This window comes from Barbus barbus, assembly GCF_936440315.1.
Source record: "Barbus barbus genome assembly, chromosome: 23".
NCBI lineage: Eukaryota > Metazoa > Chordata > Actinopteri > Cypriniformes > Cyprinidae > Barbus > Barbus barbus.
The window spans coordinates 15,862,666-15,888,091 of NC_136751.1; the positions used below are offsets into that span (position 1 = coordinate 15,862,666).

Below are 25,426 nucleotides of genomic sequence, written 5' to 3' on the forward strand. Positions count from 1 at the left end.
AATGTGATTGACTCCCTTTTGGAGCCAGCCTCCAGCGGCTAGTCGATGAATTGCAGTTTTAATCACTTCCGTGTTGGTTTCACTAGAGGGAGCGGGAGTTTGCCGCTTGGGAAATACTCACTCTGAAAGATTCATGTCTTTAATCTTCTCCATGTCCTTTTTTTGTTTCTCTTGGAACTCTTTGGCTGCATCATTCTAGGGGACAAAATACAATTGTAATATACCATGTTACAGAAACGTGTTACTTCAAATAAATGCTGTTCTTTTGAACTTTCTATTCATCAAAGAATCCTGAAAAAAAAGTTTTCACAAAAGAGCAGCACTGTTTTCAACATTGAATGAATGAATGAATGATGCATTTATATAGCGCCTTATTATTGTTTATTGCTGTACACCCAAAGCGCTTTACAATCATGTGGGGGGGTCTTTCCTCAACCACCACCAGTGTGCAGCACCCACTTGGATGATGCGACGGCAGCCACAGCACAACGGCGCCAGTGCGCTCACCACACATCGGCTACAGGTGGAGGAGAGAGAGTCATAGAGCCAATCAAGTGTATGGGGATTATTAGGAGGCCATGATATACAAAGGCCAGTATAGGGAATTTGACCAGGACACCGGGGTTACACCCCTACTCTTTACGAGAAGTGCCATGGGATTTTTAATGACCACAGAGAGTCAGGACCTCAGTTTAACGTCTCATCCGAAAGACGGTGCTTTTTGACAGTATAGTGCCCCCGTCACTATACCGGGGCGTTAGGACCCACACAGACCACAGGGTGAGCACCCCCTGCTGGCCTCACTAACACCTCTTCCAACAGCAACCTAGTTTTCACCGGAGGTCTCCCATCCAGGTACTGACCAGGCTCAACCCTGCTTAGCGTCAGTGTGGCAACCGGTCTTGGGCTGCAGGGTGATATGGCTGTGGCTGTGCCTTGTAAAAATTCATAAAAGAGTTACCGAGTAACTGACGAGTAACAGTTTCAGCGCAGATTTTCCTCGCTGTTTGGACTTTTTTTAATCATCATACAGCAACCAGCAAGCACCCTTCCTCTTCTCATGCGATGCAGTAATAAACAGTCTCTCGATGTCGGTGCTTGTAATGTTTTTTGCGTCTTTCTCGGACAGTTTTAAATGCTTCCACACTGCCGTCATGTTTGCTGCATTAGTGCGCGCCTGTATTTGATCGCGTCACGTCATTGTTCGGCTGCCGAACAATCGGTGCATCCCTAGTAAATACGTCATCAAGTCGCTATCGCTATATCATTGATATCGCGATATGACACTTTTTTTAATAGTGTAAAAATTTATACAGGCATTATCATACACGGTATAGCACACCCTTAATATAGTAGTTACATGTGAAAAATACATTACACACACACATGTGTTTGTGTGTGCGTGTGTATAGCTAAACAGTGCCCTCCATAAGTATTGGAACAGTAAAGACAAAATTGCTCTGTTGGCTGTGGAGTCAAGACATTTGCAAATATGATTAAAAGATGAATATGAGACAAAACTACAGAATGTCACATTTTATTATTAGCCATTTCAACACAAATATGTTTTACCGAATAAAAAGCACAGCACTTTTAGAGTTCATCCCACTCATTGATGTGAGCATAAGTATTGGGACAGTTGAACATAAGGCAGATATAAAAGATTAAAAGCTATTATTTAGTTGCAGATCTCTTGCACACAATCACAGCAGTGAGTCTGTGACCCATAGACATCACCAGACTCTTGGACTCATCCTTTGAAATACTTTTCCCAGCCTTTAATGCAGCCAGTTCCAATTGTTGCTTGTTTTGGGGAGTTTCTGCCTTTACTCTCCTCTCCAGCTGGTGAAATTCATGTTCAATCAGATTTAAATCTGGAGATTGACTTGGGCAGTCTAAGACTTTCCATTTCTTTCCCCTTATAAATTCCTTGACTGAACTGGCAGGGTGTTTTGGGTCATTGTCCTGATGCAATATGAAGCACTTCCCAATGAATCTGGTGGCATTGTCTTGAATATTGGTAGGCAAGATGGTTTTGTACCCTTCCAAATTCATTCTGCTACTGTCATCATACATTAAGTCATCAGTAAAGTTGAGAGGGCCTGTTCCAGAGACAGCCATACAAGCCCCTGCCATGACATCACCTCCACCATGCTTTACAGATGAGGCTGTATGCTTGGGATCATTTGCAGTTCCCTTTTTTCTCCACATTTTTGCTTTCCCATCACTTAGATAAAGGTTCATCTTTGTCTCATTGGTCCATAAACACAGTTCCAAAACTCTTCTGGCTCACCTTTGTGCTTTTTTGCAAACTCTAATCTTGCCTTTCTATTTTTGGTGCTGGTCATAGGTTTGGGTCTTGCTGTGTAGCATCTGTAATTCTGTGTCAAAGTCTCCTGAGGACAGTAGATTGTCAGCGCATCACCCCAGCTTTCTGGAAGTCGTTGGTGATTTTACAGACACGTCTTTTAGGATTCATTTTCACAGCTTTTATGATTTGTCTGTTATCAACTGCTGTTGTTTTCTCAGCCGATCAGGTAGTTGTTGGTTGCTGGTGTCGCTGGTGGTTTCCAAACTCTTGATTTCTCCATGCCCTTTGTTTTTGCTAGAGCTCTAATTGACTTCCTCTTTTCTTTTAGCATCCAAATTGCTTGCTTTTCTCTCAAAGTCAGCTCCCTCATCTTCATCCTGGTTTGTGTGTCATCATCGATTGCAGGATTCAGAATGCAGAAGTAATGGATATAACTGATACGACACATTCCCTGCTTTTAATATCTGGAGAATTAATGCAACAGGACACAGCTGATCACTTAGAAAGACCTGTGAGGAAACTGTTCCAATACTTATGCTCACATCAGATAGAGGGATGAAACTCTAAAAGTGCTGATCTTCTTAGCTGGTAAAACACATATGTGTTGAAACACCCAATAATAAAATGTGACATTCTGTATTTTTGTCTCATATTCATCTTTTAATCATATTTGTAAATGTTTTGACTCCACAGCCAACAGTATGGCAAGCCGTCTTAGCATTTAATCTATAAGCCGTACTAGTATCTATTTTCATGTTACTAGTACTTATTTTTTAGATACTAGTATCTTTTCCATTAAGTACCAGTACTTATTCATTAGCTACTAGTGCTTATTCATTAGGTACTAGTACTTATTCTTTAGCTACTAGTGCTTATTCTTTGGGTACTAGTGTCTTTTGTAAAGTTACTAGTACTTATTCATTAGATACTAGTACTTAATCATTAGATACTAGTACTTATTCCAATAGTGACTAGTATTTATTTATACTCTTCTTGTTAAGACAAAATAGAACTAGTTCTTATTTTTTAGTTACTAGTAACATTTTAGACCAGAGATATCCTGAACTTAATAGATACTAGTACTTTTAAAATTAGCATTTCTGCCCAGTATGCTAATCGTATGTTGAATATTAATGAACCAGCAACATATCGGAGAGAGATTAGACAAGAAACAGAAAGGAGATGCATGTACTTTTTTGTGGAAACCACATAGAAAAGAAACAATCATTTGTACACAAGCACATAGAAAACCTATTTTGTCAGTTTTGTAAGCACTGTAATTACGTAAACACAGTAGTCTAATGAGTTTGTTGATCATCGAGTGACCTCTAGTGGCAGGATAGATAAGACACCAATTTTATTATCTGTGATTTTCCTCTTTTTCCTCCAGTAAAAACAATAAATATCATATCAGGGCTGTACCTTAATGTTTTTGCATATTAGATTAGATTCAACTTTATTGTCACTGTGCAGAGTACAAGTACAGAGCCAATGAAATGCAGTTAGCATCTAACCAGAAGTGCAAATAACAAGGTTTATAAATAATAAATATAAAAATGTGTATATACATTGTTTTATGACATATAGTGCAAGTTATGAGGTAGATGGGGAGAGACTAGCTCAGTGCAAATGACTGTACATACAACTTAGGTTGCAAGGAAATATAAACAGATGGTGCATTATAAAGAGAGGTATGTAAGTAGCATATGTTTATATATGGCCAATGACCTTCACAGCATCCGGAGGTAGAAATGTGCAAGGGAATGTGCAAAATGTCAGAAAATGTGCAAAAAAGCAGGAAATAAAAGAACATTGTGAGTGAGGAGTGCAGACAGGTTGTTGAACAGTGCAGTGTTTGTGGTAAATGTCTTTGATGGAGGGTAGCACGACACCAGTGGTGTATTGGTCAGTTTTCACTGACTCAGTTTTCTGGTCTGAAACAGTGCAGTTGCCATACCACACTGTGATGCAGTTTGTGAGTATGCTTTCAACAGTGCAACGGTAAAAGTTCAGCAGGATGTGGGGGACAGGTGAGCTTCCCTTAATTTCCTAAGGAAGTAAAGGCGCTGTCGTGCCTTTTTGATCAGGGTGGAGGTATTGAGGGTCCAGGAGAGATCCTCAGAGAGATGGACACCATGGAACTTGAAGCTCGCCACGCACTCCACTTCAGCCCCATCAATGTAGATGGGAGTGTGTGTGTGGTCCTTCTTAGTCCGCCGGTGGTCTACAATCAGCTCTTTGTTCTTTTGGGTGTTGAGTGCAAGGGTGTTGTTGGCACACCACATTGCTAGATGCTGGACCTCATCACTGTAGGCCGTCTGATCATTGTCGCTGATCAGGCCTACCACCGTGGTGTCATCTGCAAACTTGATTATGGAGTTAGAGCCATATACTGGTGCAGTCGTGGGTGAAAAGGGAGAAGAGGATTGGGCTCAGCACACAGCCCTGTGGTACCCCAGTGTTTAGGGTGAGGACGGAGGAGGTGTGGTTATTGATCCTAACAGACTGTGGTCTGTTGGTGAGAAAGTCCAGGTTCCAGTTACAGTGGTAACACTGGTGCTACAGACACTGAATGTTTTTAACATTAATGTTCTGTACAGGGCACACAAAATCCGAACCTTATGGTTTTCAGACAAACATTTTCTTTATTTGGAAAAAAAGGCCAAACATTATTAATAAAAAAATAAAAAAACAGGTTTTCTGTATGTGTAGGGCTGCACGATTTGGTCAACAAATTTGTTTTTATATACCAATAAATAAAAACATTAAACAAAATAAGGAATATTACTTTTGTAATAACACTATTTCACTATAATATACAAAACTGAGTATTTAAGTATAAATATAATAATAAATATAGCTGCAAGAAAAGGGAAAAACAATTACACTTCTCTACACTGAAGAAAAACGTAAGGATATTGTGGAAGAAAATTCATTTTATGTTCATTTTATGCTTCTGTATTGCAAAAACCTTTTTGCTATGGCTGTGTAAAATTGGGAAAGGGTCTGGGGATTTCTAGCCTAAGATGTATGGACGACAAGGGAGGGGTCCATAGAGGGTGTTGGGGAGGAAACCAGACCCAGGGGAGATGGGCCAGATGTATGGTAATGACCTGAAAGGTTATTTGGGCCCTAAATATAAGAAGATATGCTTTTGTAGAATGATATAGTAGAATGTTGTTTTTACTTCAACATATGTGGAAAATTACAGCAAAGAGATGTTTTGTAACCTTGTGACCTTGAGTGTCTAGAGTGTGGATATAAGGTGGAGGAGCACCCTCCCCGGATTGTCACACTCTGCAGCAACTGGTGTTTCTGTATGACTGTCTGACCTTCTTTGCAAAGAATTAAACCTTTTAAAAGACTAAGTGTGAGTTTGTCTCTTGCCTAATGAGGTTAAGTTAAAATTTGCCACAACAATATGTTTACCTCAAAGTTCTTAATTATTTGAGCTATTTTTACTCGTTATTTTGTGAGCAATAACGAATACTCAATTCATGTAATTTCTTCTCATTCATACTCTTCGCCAGAGGGCGCCCTCACGCAGAAACTCCACTAGTGAGACTCACTTCCTGAAAATATGCATTCGCTGTTTATGTAGCCTAGTAGCTAACATGCAGATAGATGTTTTAATGATGAAGCATAAAGAAAATAAACAATGATTGCGATAATATATGGTTGTATCTGTGTTCTTCAAGCCATCTCGGGTATTTTTATAAGAATAAAGTATGTTTAAACATACGACAGCCTTTATCACTGTATAGAATATAAAGTGGCATGATTTCTGCTTCATTCTGTTTAATGAAACCATGTCAGATCACAAAAGGAACTTATTTCAAACGCTCGATGATGTTATGATGTGAATTTGGAGTAAAAACATGTCAATATACTTTTGTTGGACAACAGGTTTGTTTGTAATCTTTTCTTTGTGTTTTTATGGTAACCAATTAGCAAGGTAGGCTAACATACAAAGCCAGTTAGCCCTACTTAACAATCAAATTAATTCAGCATATTAATGTATGGTATTACCATGTGGACTCTGATTGGACGGTTGAGAGGTACTCATGTTTATGTAATGACTTGTTTGAATTAAGATATCTCCAAATACATTCTTACTAGTTCTTTATGAGGTTGAAGATATCTCCAAATGAACAGGTACTAGTAGTTATTCTGTTTTAGATATCATCTTTTGATTTCTGACTAGTAAGTATTGCAATAGTGACTAGTATCTATTCAAATATTACTAGTAAGCATTCATTAGATACTAGTACTTATGATTTAGATACTGGTACTTATTCATTAGATACCAGTACCTATTTAATAGATACTAGTAGTTATTCATTAGGTACTAGTACTTATTTATTAGACACTAGTATCTTTTGTAATAACTACTAGTAACAATTTGTATCTTACTAGTCAGATCTGCTTTTTTACTCTCTTTTTTTACTTATGACTAGTCCAAATGGCTACAGTAGAGTTCAATTAAAAAAATTACTAGTAAGATAAAAATTCTTACTAGTAACATTTTGAATAAGTACTAGTATCTAATAAATGTGTACTAGTATTTATTGAATAAGTACTAGTATCGAATGAATAAGTACTAGTATCTAATGAATAAGTACTAGTACCTAATGAATAAGTACTAGTACCTAATGAATAAGTACTAGTATCGAATGAATAAGTACTAGTATCTAATGAATAAGTACTAGTACCTAATGAATAAGTACTAGTATCTAATGAATAAGTACTAGTATCTAATGAATAAGTACTAGTATCTAATGAATAAGTACTAGTATCTAATGAATAAGTACTAGTATCTAATGAATAAGTACTAGTATCTAATGAATAAGTACTAGTACCTAATGAATAAGTACTAGTACCTAATGAATAAGTACTAGTATCTAATGAATAAGTACTAGTATCTAATGAATAAGTACTAGTATCTAATGAATAAGTACTAGTACCTAATGAATAAGTACTAGTATCTAATGAATAAGTACTAGTACCTAATGAATAAGTACTAGTATCTAATGAATAAGTACTAGTATCTAATGAATAAGTACTAGTACCTAATGAATAAGTACTAGTACCTAATGAATAAGTACTAGTATCTAATGAATAAGTACTAGTATCTAATGAATAAGTACTAGTACCTAATGAATAAGTACTAGTACCTAATGAATAAGTACTAGTATCTAATGAATAAGTACTAGTATCTAATGAATAAGTACTAGTACCTAATGAATAAGTACTAGTATCTAATGAATAAGTACTAGTACCTAATGAATAAGTACTAGTATCTAATGAATAAGTACTAGTACCTAATGAATAAGTACTAGTATCTAATGAATAAGTACTAGTATCTAATGAATAAGTACTAGTATCTAATGAATAAGTGCTAGTGTCTATTTAATTGGTACTAGTATCTAATGAATAATTACTAGTTCCTAATGAATAAGTACTAGTATCTAATGAATAAGTACTAGTACCTAATGAATAACTACTAGTACATAAAAATTAAGTACTATTTATATATTATATACTATTTATAATAGTTGATATCTCAATGACGGATCCCCATAGAAGTCAATGGCAAAAATTTAAAATTTGTTTCTAGTAATAATATAATAGTTACTAGTCACTATTGAAATAAGTACTAGTATCTAATGAATAAGTACTAGTATCTAATGAATAAATACTAGTATCTAATAAATAAGTACTAGTATCTAATAAATAAGTACTAGTATTTAATCAATAAGTACTAGTATCTAATGCATACGTACTAGTACCTAATAAATAAGTACTAGTATCTAATGAATAAGTACTAGTACCTAATAAATAAGCACTAGTATCTAATGAAAATGTACTAGTATCTAATGATTAAGTACTAGTAACTTTACAAAAGACACTAGTACCCAAAGAATAAGCACTAGTAGCTAAAGAATAAGCACTAGTAGCTAAATAATAAGTACTAGTACCTAATGAATAAGTACTAGTACTTAATGGAAAAGATACTAGTATCTAAAAAATAAGTACTAGTAACATGAAAATAGATACTAGTACGGCTTATAGATTAAATGCTAAGACGGCTTGCCATACACAGTGGGTGTGGCGTCAGGCCTCGGAGAGGTTTTTATTAAACAATAAAAAATCAAAAATATTGTCCAAGGGAAAAAAGTGTCCAAAATAAACAGGGGATCTGGTGTCCTCGTCGTGCTGCGGGGCTTGTGAAGGAGGGCAGTGTTCAGGAGGGAAGGGACATCAGCGTGCATGCATGGGGAAGAGACCGGTCTCCCGAGGAGAGGCGCGCTCGGCATTTAAACAGCGGCGGTGATGAGGCTCTATTCACATCAGGTGCGCCTCATCACACGCCGCCAGCCCTGGCTGTTTCAGCGCCCCTCCTCTCTCACACACCCACTCCCGTCGGGAGCCTGGTGAAGGGCGGCGAATACGGGACGGGGTGGTGATGATGATAAGGGGGGAGGCAGCCGACTCGTCACAATACACATATTCACACATACATGACACAATAAATTTGCTCGTATTCGGATATATATATGCAGTATGTCACATATATATATTACCACAATGTATTATTCCATATAATTACCAATACACTGAAAATCCGTTAATATATTGACCGTTCATATATAATAAAATATATTTTCTTTCTGTAAGGGATGAATGAATGAATGAATGAGGCATTTATATAGTGCTTTTATTGTGTATTGCTGTACACCCAAAGTGCTTTACAATCATGAGGGGGTCTCTCCTCAACCACCACCAGTGTGCAGCATCCACCTGGATGATGCGATGGCAGCCACAGTACAACGGCGCCACTGCGCTCACCACACACCAGCTACAGGTGGAGGAGAGAGAGTCATAGAGCCAATCAAGTGTATGGATATTATTAGGAGGTCATGATTGACAAGGACCAGTGGAGGGAATTTGGCCAGGACACCTTTTTAAAACATAATGGAAATGTCTGAAGCTATTTTTTTCTCACCTCAACACTTTCTAACATACTGATCTTCTCTTTTAGGCAGTAGAGCACATGGAGCGCTTGAAAACAGAAAACAGAGCCTGCAGTGTAATTGTTTTACATTTTTCCCGTCACAGGCATTTGGGCCCATCATTTTCTATCATCGTATTTCTTTGCTTTTTACAAACGCAATACCTTCTGCTGTGGAAATACTACCTGGGGACAGTCAGCCTATTTCACCAGCAAGACCTCCTAAGAGCATTCTTAGCAGCCAAAGCTCTTCTCAGTGTCTGTAATATGTTTGTCTGTTGTATGTAATGTCAAATATTTCCATCCTCACATTCAAATGGACCATTTACTGTCTCATAGCAAAGACCTTGGCTTTCCTTGAAGTAATCAAACAAATTGTGGGGGTATTCTCAAAAAAACCATGTTGAGTTTTGGTATCCCAAAACAGGCTGCTGAAGTATGTAAATGGTTAACAGAATTCTGTAGATAATCACACGTCTGTCCACATTCTCGTATCAAATGTGCAGATAGTTTGTGAGGACAGGGATTGTACTTGAAACTGTATTTAGAGAAATTAACTGTTTTTATTTGTCTTGTAAATTTCTTTTCGGTCTTAGCACAAACATGGCAAAAAAAAACTGGATAAATTCCTCTTTACATGGCACTTTACATTTTTTTACATTGGCACTTCCAGTGAAAAGAATATAGGATAGAATATAATATATTTTGCTTTAGTTTCAGCTGAAAGTCGATCCTGGATTGAATTACAATGGTCTTTTAATAGTGTTTCTTAACGTATTGATGAATTTCTGCTGCTGCACCAGTGAATTTTTTTAAGCTGTTTTTTTATCATTCATTATGGTTTAAAGGTTTTCACCCAGTGTTCTGCTGTAAACATTGTATAAATTTATAAAATATACAGAAAACCAATTAAAATTGGTATGGATTGTTCCCTTATTTTGTATTTTTTTTTCTTGTTTGAGTATCCTTTGTGACTTTAAACGTAAATGACTGTGCATTATGTTTCTCTTCAATGTATTAAATTATCTTCACCAATTATGTGCTGATGATTAGCACTTAATTTTCATTTTCAAATATACAAAATCATAAAATTTCATGATTTCATAAAATTTTTGCCGTAAGAATCTTTGAACCTTGATAGAAGGTAATCAACTGACTTAACAGGAGGATATTTATCTGATCCATCGCAGCATGAAATGATGGCCTCATTATCTGGTTGTACAAAGAAGGCCAAAGACTGACGTGTGCTGGAGTCACCTGCAGGGGGCAGTAAAACTCTATGAACCTGAGGGCCAGAACAATAGAAAATAATTAAATAAGCATTGCCTGCACTGCACAAATAAATGAAGCATTAGTAAAGAAACTTACAGCAGATACATAGACATCGCTGGTCCACCTTTGCATCAGGTCTGCTATGTTAATCAGAACTGTTCCAGGAATGCTGGGGGCTGAAATGAACTCACCAGCCCGGTTCAGAACCTGAAGGAGAAGAATGCATCCAGATCCAAAATTACTATCCTAAATGATAAAAGGACCGCATGAATCTTTTCTCCTCTTGTCCTATACTGGTACTCACCTGCAGGCCTCCCTCTGAGCTTTGGAAGACCAAAGTGATACTACCATAATCAGAGTGTTCACCGCAGCGCAGCTGATTTTCCTTCACACACGTGCTGCTCACTGGAGGGTAGTACAGAGTCCGTAGAGTCGTTGCATTCCCATCACCTTAAAACAACCCACATCATTAAGGTCTTGCAGATCTCCCAGCCATTGATTCGCTGGGAGCAAGAAGAAGTGCATATAATTTTACTTACTTCCAATATACTTATGAGTGCTGAGAAAGACCTCTGCTTCCAGGCCCAAACCAAGAGCCATCACTCGGAGGACTCTGAGAGAGAGTTCCTTACAGCGCTGGAAAAATGATACTTGGACATCTCGAAAATCATCAACTCCTTCTGAAGGCCAATTCTGAACACATTGACAGTGGAGGGTTATAAAGTCAGAAAAAGTCTTATAAAGTAAAAAAAAACTTTTTTTTTTATTTTTTTTTTACTTATAAAGTAAAAAAAAATAGAAAAAGTCTTTCCTTCACAAAAGCACTGAAATATTTTTTTCTCCTAATCTTTCTTTCTTTTTGTATTTATTTATTTTAATATTTATTTTTAACCATTCTCATGTCCTATTAGGGGGTCCGTATGAAATCACCAAGTCACTTTTCAGGAAATATTTCCACTCAAAAAAGTAGAATTATAACCAATAGAGGTGCACTACAGCCCACGTCATGCTATGTTCACACATTTGGGAGACAGTAAGAAAGGGGGAGAAGACAAAATTGATATTTACGATATCAGAGCTCAAAGTTGTTGTATTAAACGCCTCCTTCAGATCACCGGGACGTCGAGGATTCAAACTGTGAAATGACAGGATATAAAGCCATTAAAATGTTTCTCCATCCTTCACTTGTGAATTTTTAGCAGTAATGTTTCTAAAGCAAGAATCTGACATGCCTTTCCGTTTCTACCGAAACCCAGCCGTGGTTAACATCACATGAGAAACTGCCCCTGCTGAAAGGTTTCTTCATGCTTTCTGGCAAACAGAAGAACTTCTCTGAAACACCCATGACTTTGTCCACCTGAAACAATATTAATAGCCAGTCACCTACAAATTACTAGTAAACGTCTGGTAACAAACGAGTAAAAAATGACAAACCTCGTCCTGATTTATGCCCGTGTTTTTCAGATAAATAAATCCCACCTCAGTAAAGGCCTTTCTCATTTCGTCACTTAACTTCTTCAATTTATCATTTGATACACTGGTCTTTTCCAGTTCGTACGCACTGAAATCTACGACAGGTATCTCCATATTGAGTTATTTTTCCTCGAGACAGCAAAACGACAAAGAATAAGTTTAAAAGTATTTCAGGAATTCTGAAGAAAATAGGCCAAGTATCTTCGCTTGTCTTTTCAGTTCCGCACAGTCCCTTGTTGCCACGTAGAGTCATCAGAGTACAAAGGTCGCTGGATTGTGGCCCTGGAGGGGTCGTCTTCGGTTCACTTAGTTAGGCTGTATTCGAAATCGCTCCCTATACCCTCATTCACTACTCCCTACACTAGTCCACTCATACAGTTCACTTGAAGGAGTGAATGAAAACGAGTGAGTGAATTCGGACACTGAGTGCACCGGAAGGACTGCCGCTTTTGCATAGTTTGCTTGCTGTTTAATAATAATTTGAAACGGGCAGCTCCAGTAGTAAGATTGAAGGATATATCTTGAACTCTGTCATGGAGATTATGTATAAACCCTAATAGTCAATTTACAACTAATTGTGTGCCTGTGTTGTATTACGCCGCGGACGAGCGCTTCTAAAATCAACGAATGGATGATTCAGCTGCGGACGCCATCTTCTGGTGAGACGCGTGACTGCACTGATAGAGCAAGATCATTTCCTTTATTTGTCCTCTTTTGTGGACAAGTACTTCAGTGGAAATGTGTTTAAATTCCTCATATTCATTAATCTCTTAACCTTTAACAGAGTTTTGGATCTCGCTTCATGGTACCAACAAAGCCAAATTGGAGTGGTTTGATTTAGTCAACTCAAAACTAATCCTGTAACGCTGAGTTTGTTCAGCCATCATCATGGTAACTTACATGGTACTGACCCCAAACTTTTGAACAGTAGTGCATGTTGTTACAAAACATTTCTATTTTAAATAAATGCTGTTCATTTATTCAAAGAATACTAAAATTATCTCAGGTTATAAAGAAATATTAAGCGGCACAACTTTTTCGATATTCGCATATTTAGGGACCGTCTCTAAATTAAGTTACATGCGATATTGGTATACACTTTTCTAACTTCAATAGCATGTGAGCAGAATGACTTACAGTCATAAAACAACTTTAAACTGTACATCTAGGTGTCATCTATAATGCACACCTTATCAGTTATTTGTGACCACATGATGGCTCAGATACAGCATTCAAATGCTTTCTAGCACTGTTCCACAGCAACAAACTTGACCAAACTAAGCACATTATAAAATGAATGAAATCAGTAATAATGGCATGAAGTGATTAGCTTACTAGCATTCATTTAGTGCTGTAATAAACATGCATGTTCTGTAAAGCTGCAGTGAGGACGCGATTAGGGAGTAAAAGATGAAATGACAACCGAATTTAGCTGCAGTGGGTACGTTTTGTTACGTCCTTGAAATGGTCTATAACAGTGTTCCTCAAATCTTTCCCTGGGTCTAATCTGCCGCGGAGTTTAGCTCCAACCCTGATCAAACTCACCTACCTGTGATTTTCTAATGATCTTGAAGATTAGCATGCTCAGGTGTGTTTGATTAGGGTTTGAGCTAAACTTTGCAGGAATGGTCCAGATTTGAGGATCCCTGGTCTATAACTATAATACTTTTTTAGTATGCACTGCAAGTTATATCATTTCCGAAGGGTAAAAAATTCAAGTATGCTTTCTGAAAGCAATACAAAAAAGTATTTGCATTTTTAAAATATATTAGTTGCATTTGCACGGCAATCTTGATTACATTTGTTTGCAAACGGTGTAAAAAAAAAAAATATATGTACAGTGTGTACATATACACATTATTAAATTTAGCAAACATTCAAACGTTTATGTATATTTTGTACATAAATAACACCTTAAGATTATCATTTATTTTACAGATGGCTTCTGAAATTAGCTTTCACAGAAAAACATGAGGTCTACACCATGGGAATATTAATATTGAAATGTTGTTAAAAGAAAAAAACAACAACAATGTACAACTTTTTGTTTGTTCACTGAAAATACCGGCAGAGCCAGAGTCTTGCCAAAATAATAATAATAATAATATTTTCATTTGGACTCATCTTGAATAAATCTACTGTTGAGAGAAACAAGTCAACACAAATACGTTTCAAAAATTTCATTTTAAAGTCCATTTTATGGGTTCTTTCCAAATTTGCTCTTTTTGTCCTTATTTTTCTTCATCTTCTTGCTTGGCCATTGTTCTTTCTGATTCATGCCTTCCGGTTTTCTTTTCTTGTCACTAAGGGGGAAAAAAGATCATAGTTCATAGCAGTTCATGATTCCAGACAAAACCCTCCCCTACCCAAGCTGTTTATAACTCCACTTACCTTTTTATGCTAACAATAGCTGTATGTCCTGCTTTCTTCAACACTTGGTCCCATTCCTCATCCTCTCCTCGAATCGTGTACCTTTATAAAAAATTCAGAATGGAAAGGGGGTCAACAACACAGTATTTTACATCTACCTAAATTTGTCATTAACTCTAAAGCTCAGAGGAAGGGTGGAAACAGTAATGCAAAACTAAAACACTATAGTTATAAAATCTCAGGAGTAAAAAAAGACTTTGTTAAATAAATGCAGTTTTGGACTATTACTCAGGAAATACTCACTCTGAAAGATTCATGTCTTTAATCTTCTCCATGTCCTTTTTTTGTTTCTCTTGGAACTCTTTGGCTGCATCATTCTAGGGGACAAAATACAATTGTAATATACCTTGTTACAGAAATGTGTTACTTCAAATAAATGCTGTTCTTTTGAACTTTCTATTCATCAAAGAATCCTGAAAAAAAAGTTTTCACAAAAGAGCAGCACTGTTTTCAACATTGAATGAATGAATGAATGAATGAATGAATGAATGATGCATTTATATAGCGCCTTATCGTTTATTGCTGTACACCCAAAGCGCTTTACAATCATGTGGGGGGGTCTTTCCTCAACCACCACCAGTGTGCAGCACCCACTTGGATGATGCGACGGCAGCCACAGCACAACGGCGCCAGTGCGCTCACCACACATCGGCTACAGGTGGAGGAGAGAGAGTGATAGAGCCAATCAAGTGTATGGGGATTATTAGGAGGCCATGATATACAAAGGCCAGTAGAGGGAATTTGGCCAGGACACCGGGGTTACACCCCTACTCTTTACGAGAAGTGCCATGGGATTTTTAATGACCACAGAGAGTCAGGACCTCGGTTTAACATCTCATCCGAAAGACGGTGCTTTTTGACAGTATAGTGTCCCCGTCACTATACCGGGGCGTTAGGACCCACACAGACCACAGGGTGAGCACCCCCTGCTGGCCTCACTAACACCTCTTCCAACAGCAACCTAGTTTTCACCAGAGGTCTCCCATCCAGGTACTGACCAGGCTCAACCCTGCTTAGCGTCAGTGGGCAACCAGTCTTTGGCTGCAAGGTGATATGGCTGTGACATTGATAATAATAAGAAACATTTCTTGAGCTCCAAATCAGCATATTAAAATGATTTCTGAAGTACCATGTGACAATGAATGCTGGAATGCTGCTGCTGAAAATTCAGCTTTGCATCACATGAACATTTTTTTAATATATTAAAATAAAAAAATATTGTTAAAGTTGTAAAAATATTTTGCAGTACCACCGTTTAATGTCTTTTTCATCATATAAATGCAGCCTTTATTATAACATTAGAGAGTTCTTTCAAAAACATTTAAAAACCTTGCCGACCCCAAACATTTGAATTTATATAGAATATCTATATTTCACAAAATAATAATCTAGTCTCATACCAGATCTTCATTTAGTGTCTGCACAGTTGGTTCCATGCTTATATCTTTGGTGGCCACCATCTCTGCTTCAACCGCATTCTCCTGAAGAATATTGAAGAACTGCAGAAGAAATAAAAATGAACAGTAACTACACACTGAAACAACAATACAGACTAGAAGAGGTAGAGTAGATCTACACAGTATATTTCTCACGCCTTCAAATGGCCGTGGTCTTATAAGAAGGTTCCGTGCTAATCCTTGTGTGTTGCTTTAATCGGTGTGTGTATAAGAGACAAAGACAGAGGGCTTGGACTCACCTGCACCACTTTACGGATGACACGGTTGAACAGGCCCATAAGCTGAGAACCAGGCAGCGCAATCTCCTTCTCCAGCTCATCTACACTCTTGTGTTGAAGCCCAATTCCCAGCAGTAGAGCCTGAAAAAAAGAATTGATTGTTTTATACACATGCCTGAACACACACCAGAGATGGAAATTCGGTCAGCTTAAACTAAATAACTTATACTTCTTATACTTAAAAACATAATAAGCAGACTTACACACTGAGCAACAGAAAGTGTGATGTCTCCCAGTTGTTTGAGGAAATACATGCGTGCAATAACAGGGATCATATCCATGATGAGGTGATAATCCACCATGTTTCTTGAATACATTTCCAAACGTTTCAGGTCGTATGGCGTGAATGTGGCCGCTAACTCTGCACTGCTGAGTGCTGAAGATACACAGACGCATGAAAAGTAATCTTAAAACCAACAGAACACACATACAACATTTACTTCATTGAGGTGCAAATGTGGGCCTGTACCTGCTGGGCTGTCATCCTTAGCGTTCTTGTTCTGCAATATGTTGAGGGCCAGGGTTGGGCTAAATTTGCTGAACTGGAAGAATAGTAGAGAGAGGAACCTCCGCCGGAAATCTGTCAAACACAAGAAAAGTTCATCTTTTGAAAGCATAATATCTATTATTACATGGCTTTCTGGAATACTTGATTCTGATAGGTCAATTGCTGCCTTCATAATAAATTATGAGAGACTGGGAATACTCACCCTTCCAAAAAGCCGAGAGCCACTGGTCCTGCTCTGTTGACTCCTCAGCATTGAGCTCCTTCAGCATAATGCAGGAGTGCTCTCCCGTCAGGTCATTCTACAGGTCACAATATAAGAATACACGCTTATTACAAAGTTACAAAACTTGACAATGCTAAATAAATGTTGCATGCTTACCGGAGTCTGTCTTAAATAAACGGGCACAAATCCAGCCTTTTTCCAGAATCTGGATGGGAAAGAAAGCAAGAGGAGTTCCTAAGATGTTTTGTGATAGTGCTGCAATATAAATATCACTGTGAAACCTGCTTGCATGAAGCGACTCACTTGAGTAGTTGAGGAGTGAGACCGTAAGACACCCCGAGGTAGTCCAGCCTCTCGGCTCTCCTCTCATTCAGCTTCAACAGCAGCGGTGGGAGGTCTTTCCTGGGAGACACCACCTCCTCCAGGAGACTGACAGCCTGTACAAGAATGAAAAGGAAACAAAAAATATATTGTTCATTAGACATACTTAAATGATTGTTATTTATTATTGCTTTTGGTCCAGATATTATGTTACTTTATAAGGCAGCATTTATAACCACTACAATTCAAGGAAGGAAGGATGTAAAATCTTGAATTGGAAAACTTACTGTACACAATGCTGCCACAGAGGGCTAATTTTATTCTGGTTTTCAATAAGAGAGTAAAATAAAGGTAGCGTATCAATTTTAATCAGTTCTGCGTAAAATAAATCATCACTGAAAAAGTCAGTAAAGTTGTTTTTCAAAGAAATATACTTTTCTTTGGCAAGGATGAATTAAATTGATCAAAGGTGACAGTAAAGACAATGTTACAAAATATTATATTTACGCTATAATTGAAATCAGCATATTGGAATGATTTTCGAAATATTATGTGATACTGAAGACTAGAGTAATGGCTACAATAATTCATTTCTGTGATCAGAATCGCCATCACAGAAATAAATTACATTTTAAAATATATTTTAAATTGCAATTAAAAACAGTAATATTGTGAAATACTACTGTATTTTTAATCAACTAAATGCAGCTTCCATGAACATAAGAGCATAAGTTCTGAAATAGCTTCAAAATGTTTAAAGGGATCATCGGATGGCCATTTTCCACAAGTTGATATGAAAAGTCTATAACGGGGTGGCAGCGCTGCAGAGTTTTGCTTCAACCCTAATCAAACACACCTGAACAAGCTAATCAAGGTCTGAAGGGTTACTAGAAAGCAACAGGCAGGTGAGTTTTAATTAGGGTTGGAGCTGAACTGCAGGGCTGTGGCTCTCCAGGACTGGAGTTTGCCACTCCTGGTCTATAACATACTTTGGTTAAAACTTCTCAACGGTAATGTAAAACAACACCCTTTTTACCCTGTCAAAAACAGCACTGCACACAGCAATTCGTTTTAGTGCATGTTTCTTAAAATGCTAATGAGCTCTGCTCACCCTGCCCCTCTCTTCCGTGGGGTGACAGGCAGTTCTCAATGAGACTGTTTACTTTAGCCGCAGAACTTGTTAACTAGCACATTATTAGGTAAGGCGATTTGCAAAGATTCATAGAAGAACCTTATACTCACTTCTTCTGTAGGTAAAGCTGGATCACAAATGATTCGCGTGAACAAACGCATTTAGGTAGATCAGGCGCATTCCCTTGAAAATGAAAAGTAATCCACTGTGTCTTCAGCGGCTCAGATGTCAGGAGTAAATGACAACTGATAAGTTCATTATTAATTCCAACAACAGAACACCTCAATCGCTTAGGAGTCATTCTTGTCTACATCCGCTCCATTGTCGAAACAATGACCGCTCACTCAGGGAGGGTCTAAGCTAAAACGCCAGTGTCAATCAACAATTGTGGGAGGGGCCTGGGTCTGTGTGACGTCTCACACCCAAGAAGTGGATTTTTAGTATTATAGGGTGGATGTGTACAAACACTGCCAACACACATTTAGGTTCAAACTAGGGCTGGGCGATATAATCGCATGCGATTGTCATGCACATCTCATCAGTGAATCCGGTTCCGTGATTAACAGTAAATCTCCATCACCTGCTTTCAAATGGAGCGGCATTAACTACACCGAGCCGGAGTTCAGTGACAAGCTACGCAATAGCACGTTCATTATCGAAGGCGATTCATCTGCAATAATGAATGCGATATTGCGTAGCTTGTCAGTGATCTACAGCTCTGTGTATTAAATGCCACTCCATTTGGAAGCAGGTGATGGAGATTTACTGCTAATCACAGAACCGGCTTTATAGACGAGATGCACATGGTCATCGCGTTCGATATATTATCCAGCCCTAGTTCAAACAACATGTAAAAGTGAATTTTGCATCCGATGACCCCTGACCAATCAACTAATATAGCAATACAGATATATTTAACTACAAATATTAGAGTATATACACTTCTCACAGAAATACTAAAACATTTTAATATATGAAATATGCCACACAGAGTTCCATGAACATTACCTCACTGCTCACAGATGTGATTGTGCTTGTCATTGTCTGTTCTTGCTCATCCAGAAGAGGAAACTGACCTTCATAATATTGCTGTAGCAGTTGCAATGTACGGCTGCCGTAACCCATCTAAAGAGAGGCACAATAAATCACAGATGGGCAGACATAACTGGTCAAACAAGGCAATGATGCAGCAACTTGTATATGTAAGCTTTTCACTGGTTGTATACAAACTGATGAGAAAGAGAAGTCATTTACCCCCTGATAATCAGGATTCACTGCAATACGGACGATCCGGCCCCCAGATAGGCTTCCAAACTCAGGGTCTTGAAACTAAACGCAAAACACAAGAGCATCAGAATAATTACAGATTCACTCTTTGTAAAATTTATTTGACAGTATGGTGTAAACAATCGACATACACTACTGTTCAAAAGTAAGTTTTGAGCAGTTGCGCTGCTTAATACTTTTTGTGGTAACCGTCATACAATTTTTCAGGATTCTATGATGAATAGGAAGTTCAAAATAACAGCATTTATTGGAAATTAAAACTTTTGTAATATTATAATTGTCTTTACTGTCAGTTTTTAGCAATTTAATAAATATTTTGAAGAAAAGTATTAGTTTCTTTAAAAAAAATACTGACCCCAAATTGTAGTTTAACGTAGTGTAGTTTCATTTTAAATTAGGATTTGTTACCTGTTCGGAAACGGTCCACGGAATGAGGTCACCTGAAGCTTTTTTCCCTCTGGACAAGCTGTTAAGGACGGATTGGTGGGAGATCTCTCCTTCCAGACACACCTGTAACAGAAAATACAGGCTTCACTACACGGTTCTTTCATTACAACAACTTCAATTTAGATTCAAGAGCATTGGAATTAAGTCAATTTGGGCACACCTGGACAACTGCTAAGACCTCTGGGAGTGAATTCTGTGTGGGTGGAACAGGAGGCAGCAGGCAAAAGAGATGGTGGGCAGGAGCATCCGAGAGCATCTGAAGGTCATTGGGTGAATTCTGAGGACATTGAGTCAATATCAGTCTGATGTTTAGAGTTTGTGACACAATTAATGCTCTAATACAGTGGTTCTCAAACAGGCATCCAGGTCCCACTAGAGGGCCTTGGCAAACTTTCAAGGGGGTCACAAGATGACTAAAAAAGTATTTGAATTAAATATCAAATAAAATACCCCCCAAATAACTGAGAATCACTGCTCTAATACTCAATATATTTATTTACCTTGTAATGCGATGCAACGTAAAGTGCCATAAGACGTTGGAGGAAAGTCTCAGAAGCTTTATGATAACAAAACAATGTGTCTCGATTCACATAATAACTGGAATAAGGGATTAAAGAAATCTTATGTCTAGAAGGTAGATGAGAGACCGTGTTTTGTGTAATTTTGAGATAGTAGGTATGTGTTTATATGCATGGTGGTGGTGATGATAGTAGATAAAAATATTTGCAAGACAATCTAGAATATGGATGCCCATTTCTGCCATATGCCTTGGTAAATCATATTTATGAGAAGTTATAATTCTGTAAATTCTGTATGTTAAAATATAAATCATTATGACATAAAACATTGAAATTCTGCCAATAAAAAAACTAAACTGAGATAAGTCATAATTATTGTGTAAAAAGTCAAAATTGTGAGATTAAGCCATAATTACTAAAGTCACAATTATGAAAAATAAACTTAATGACAGTCATAATTTTAATTTTAAAATAATTTTAAAATAAAAAAGCTTTTTAATCTCATAATAATTTAAAAAACGTATGACTTAGTAGTACATCATAATTTTGACTTTCTCATAACTATGACTGTCACAATTTTGATAATCTCATAATTACAACTTTTTGTCTCATAATTATGGTTTACCAGAGCATGATTTTTTCTTTCTTATGTGGCATAAATTGTCTTCCATTCTGTTGAATCAGCATGATGTTAAAATGCACATAAAAATTCACTGCTGAATGTAGAGGTCTTGTTTGACTTTTAGAGGATACAGGTCGCATGTCTGGGGTAAAGGGCAGCCGGAAATGATGCGTGGTACACTCAGGCAGTCCAAACACAGCAGATCATTCAGCCATTTCTCCACAGAGTCACCCTGGCCATAGCGGATAGACTCGTGGACGGTCACCTCATGAAGGGTTCGTGCTGTAGAGCAGGTAAGGTGTGGTTTACACATTATACACATATCAGCAGTCAGATAAAAAGTTCTTCTTTTTTCATATTTCTAATTCTATTTCTGTTGTGGCAAATCAAGAGGTATTATATTTCACCTGCAGCCAGTCTGGCTGTGCTGGTGTTTCTGTTCTCAGCCGAGATGTTCAGCTGGCTGTCTGCACTCTGCTGCCTTAATTGCTGAATCAGCTTAAGAGACAGAGAGCGACCGGTGCCCTCGTACCTGCATGGTGACACGAGGATTACTGCATTGTTATTATACCACTGTAAAATGACCTAAAAGCTCTTTAAATATAGACCCGTTGATCGTAGATGCCATAAACACAAGGTAAGGCCCCAGTAGTTTCTTCACTAAAGGCAGTGGGATCGCAGCAGCCTCGTCGATGACTAGCAGCTCTGCCTGGCCTAACTTCACCGCATCAGCAGGGTGAATGTACTGTAGAACAAAACAGATCAGCAAGACATGAGAAAAATTATGAATGATTATTATAGAGTTATGAATGATGCAGAATGCACTACATGAACATGTTTCTACACTTCCACATATTTTATACATACCAAAGTTGAATAAACCAACTCTAAGCAAAGAAAGTATTTGAGATTCCACAATTTAACATATTTACAAGAAAAAAAAAAGAAGAAAATTATGGAACAGAAATGCAGAGATGGAGGTCAGTATACCTGAATGGTCTGGCGATGTTCCTTGAAGATGTTAACGCGAATCACAGCTTTGTTAAACTCTGGGTTCAACGACTGGATTATTTCATAGTCCAGATGTTCCTAGAATTACATCAAAATCTGGTTTAAAGTATGTTCCTTAAATATATGCATAAATCTCCTGACAGATAACATTTTTGCCTATAATTTTGCCAAGGTAACATTTTTTATTTTCATGTAGTTTAAGATGAAGTACTAAAATTAATAAAACTGCAACAAAAATGAATAAATACTAGACATAAGTATTAAAGAATTACTAAAACTTTCTCTAAAACCAAAACTCAAAATCTATTCCAAATAATAATAAAACTGCAATAGTAATATTAATGACACAAAAATAACACTGGGTTTGATTCATTGTGTTAAAGCAACACACTCTTTTAAGATAAGAAGGTCCAGTTGTGAATAGATCATATCTACCCCTTATGTCCAGTGATGATTACCTGATACTGGAGAGCGTCAAAACCTTTAAATATGAACTCAAACAGCGTGTGCAGATTGTCTGGGCTGGGTGATGTGACAAAAATATTTGAATAGCTGAGAAGAGAAGTACAACACAAACACAGTAAGTTATTTATTAGAATAAATTACAGTCATGAGGTAAACATAAGAAAAATTATCTTATTCATAACACCCTACTACATACCCAAATGCGACGGCTCCGGCTACAGCCAATCCCAGTGCAGCAGATTTGCCTCGACCGCGAGCAGCAGTAAGAGTTACAGTGCTCCGCAAGGTCTTCTCTGAAATAGCCTCGATGAATTTCAGCACTGCTTTGGCCTGAAGACATCAACACAGACAAAATAAAATATTAAGTTGGGCCACATGAAACAAATTTACATCAAGATTTCTGAGTTATTTTGATTATACCTGGTCCATAGTTTTACAGCTGTCCACGAGAACACCAACTGGCTGTGTGTCCTGTAAAGACTCCTTTAGATCCTTCAGCTCTTGTTGTTTTGGAGACAGTACATCATCCTGTTGGCAAATACAAAAAGATTATGGAATTCATATGAGCTAATTATCAAACAAAACACTGTTCAATTATAAACAAGGCTCACCTGCGTCTTTGGAGGGACAGGTTTGATGCTGGTAATGTGAGTGGAGATTGGCAGAATGTTAAGCTGGTCATCAATCACAACACATGTCTTGCAGGAGGCGAGAGACAGGATGAATCTGGGGAAAATAAGACTAGTATCATTTTTTCCTACAAAACGCAAATATATATATATATATATATATATATATATATATATATATATAAATAAATAACAGATAAATACATATACATATGTCGAAAGACTGACCTTTCATTGAACCTCCCAACAACATCCTGGTGAGCCTCTGTCCTGTATCGAGAATGAACATCCTGAAAGAAAACATGCATTGATAATTTAATATAATAATTTATATATTCAAACAAATAACCAGATTAATATTTGTATACAAACACTTCAGAGGCCATATACCATTGCCATTGTATACAGCTGCTTCAGTGAGTTCATAGTCCTCAGAAGAATGACCACAATGCCTCCACCTTCCACAGTCTCAATGGTCCGAGCCAAGAGGTTGGGAGTAAGAGCTTCAAAGTCCTATAACAGAAAGTGAGAAGAACTGAAACCCATAAAGCCTACTGTATCATATCTGATACACATATTTACAAAGCCTTTAAACTATCAACATGATCAAAACAAATTTCTGCAAACCCCATAATACTACATACCTCCAATCAATTTTTACAAGGAAAGGCAAAAGGCCTTTTACTGCAATTCTAAAAACACTTTCCTTCAGGTTGTGGTACATGTGTCTTTTTGCTACGAAATCTTTACAGACTTTTATTAATCTATGAATTTCATGTCAGCTTTACATATGTCTGAGAAGTTTGGTATTACCTGCAAAACACACATGCCATAGGTGTTTCCCAGGATCTTGTGCGTTTCATTGTAGTAGCAGTATCGGATGTTGGTTGCAGCAACGAAAAGCTCAAAAGGATCATCCTGGTTTAGGTTCAGCGTGCCTGTTTTGATCTTCTTCTGCAGCTGTCGCATCCTCTTCTTTCGATTACTATAAAATAACAGATTCACTTCTATCAGGGTTCCCACAATTTTACATACAGTACACAATTTGAACCAAGTGAATAAAAATATAAAGTCTAATTAGGTCTGTCATCAAAGCTGTCTGGGAACAGTTAACATTGTTTGGGAATCTACTATAAAATGTTCATAGTACCTGCTGAAGCTAAGCTCCTTTTTGTAGCACCATAACACTGATGGCCGGGCTCTGACTGTTGCTTTAGACAGCATGTGATGCAAAACGACAACCTGGATGCAAAATACACATATGAATAAGGTTTAGCAAACGAAGTTACAGTATTACAATATTGTTAAACACAGTTATGCTTTACCTGATCTCTGCCACGATCACCAACTATAACAAACATAGATCGATGGTGTTCCGCGACACCGTTTTCTATCTGCACACGAATGCGATTGTCCACCTTCTTCCGAAAAGTTGCCATTGCTTCCCAACTGCACCCTGTCACCACAAACAAAACGAAGTCAGCTTTACATATAAAATACATGAAGTGAAATGAAGTAAACACTGTAGTGCGTGTTAACATACTTCAAACACATTTTACATAGCGTTCAGACAAAACTAGATTTTAAACATTTATTCATATCACAAAACATACCTCAAATGTTCTACCGATAAAGACAAATACGCTGTTGAAGTCTTAATTACAACGTTTGGGTAATAAAACTAAGCCTCATTGACAGTAGACCATCATGCTCACACATTCACGTGGGAATCCTCGGCGGAAGGACCCCGGCGTGATGGACCCCAAAACAGACATATTAGCAGTCCATGATACCGCCTAATCAGAATGACCAAATAATAACGCGCTTATTATTTTTATTTAATAAATTAGGATTACGGTTGACATGACCTAAAAGGATTTTAAATTTGCACTCATCAGACGTAAACCACGTTTTTTTTTATATATAGTAAATTGCTTTATAGTGTTGTTAGATTAGTCAAGGCGGTAAACTTGTATTATTGTGGGAGTTGTAGTCTTTCTGTAAACACGTAATTGCGTCACAATTGGACC

At 37.5% G+C, this 25,426-nt stretch overlaps 2 protein-coding genes across 2 annotated transcripts; both read right to left on the reverse strand.

Annotated features, from left to right (window-relative positions):
• Positions 1-9,012: 9,012 nt before the first annotated feature.
• On the reverse strand, positions 9,013-12,460 carry LOC306843171 (uncharacterized protein). The gene is made up of 7 exons (XM_079374471.1): positions 12,030-12,460; positions 11,828-11,952; positions 11,664-11,730; positions 11,135-11,288; positions 10,900-11,045; positions 10,692-10,802; positions 9,013-10,608 (listed from the first exon to the last, which is right to left on the reverse strand). The coding sequence occupies exons 1-7, from the start codon at positions 12,180-12,182 to the stop codon at positions 10,417-10,419; spliced, it is 948 nt and encodes a 315-aa protein (XP_079230597.1). The 5' UTR covers positions 12,183-12,460; the 3' UTR covers positions 9,013-10,416.
• A 1,360-nt stretch (positions 12,461-13,820) lies between these two features.
• On the reverse strand, positions 13,821-25,194 carry LOC306843169 (RNA cytidine acetyltransferase-like). The gene is made up of 29 exons (XM_079374469.1): positions 25,010-25,194; positions 24,722-24,852; positions 24,547-24,638; positions 24,210-24,381; positions 23,787-23,909; positions 23,625-23,686; positions 23,379-23,493; positions 23,188-23,295; positions 22,964-23,097; positions 22,761-22,854; positions 22,282-22,380; positions 21,900-22,036; positions 21,699-21,823; positions 21,423-21,573; positions 20,652-20,748; positions 20,312-20,428; positions 20,113-20,214; positions 19,672-19,746; positions 19,426-19,542; positions 17,268-17,401; positions 17,121-17,169; positions 16,944-17,040; positions 16,703-16,813; positions 16,437-16,609; positions 16,195-16,314; positions 15,899-15,997; positions 14,742-14,815; positions 14,460-14,540; positions 13,821-14,371 (listed from the first exon to the last, which is right to left on the reverse strand). The coding sequence occupies exons 2-29, from the start codon at positions 24,833-24,835 to the stop codon at positions 14,266-14,268; spliced, it is 3,078 nt and encodes a 1,025-aa protein (XP_079230595.1). The 5' UTR covers positions 24,836-24,852; positions 25,010-25,194; the 3' UTR covers positions 13,821-14,265.
• Positions 25,195-25,426: the final 232 nt, after the last annotated feature.

Excerpts from the sequence above, each read along its gene's own strand:
- LOC306843169 (XM_079374469.1), bottom strand. The coding sequence starts at position 24,835 with ATGGCAACTTTTCGGAAGAAGGTGGACAATCGCATTCGTGTGCAGATA. Across the intron at positions 24,382-24,546 it reads AAGGAGCTTAGCTTCAGCAG|TAATCGAAAGAAGAGGATGC; the intron begins GTACTATGAACA and ends GTTATTTTATAG. Across the intron at positions 17,170-17,267 it reads CTCACTCCTCAACTACTCAA|ATTCTGGAAAAAGGCTGGAT; the intron begins GTGAGTCGCTTC and ends TTTCCCATCCAG.
- LOC306843171 (XM_079374471.1), bottom strand. The coding sequence starts at position 12,182 with ATGGAGATACCTGTCGTAGATTTCAGTGCGTACGAACTGGAAAAGACC. Across the intron at positions 11,289-11,663 it reads CAACTTTGAGCTCTGATATC|AATTGGCCTTCAGAAGGAGT; the intron begins GTAAATATCAAT and ends CAATGTGTTCAG. Across the intron at positions 10,803-10,899 it reads GCTCAGAGGGAGGCCTGCAG|GTTCTGAACCGGGCTGGTGA; the intron begins GTGAGTACCAGT and ends CTTCTCCTTCAG.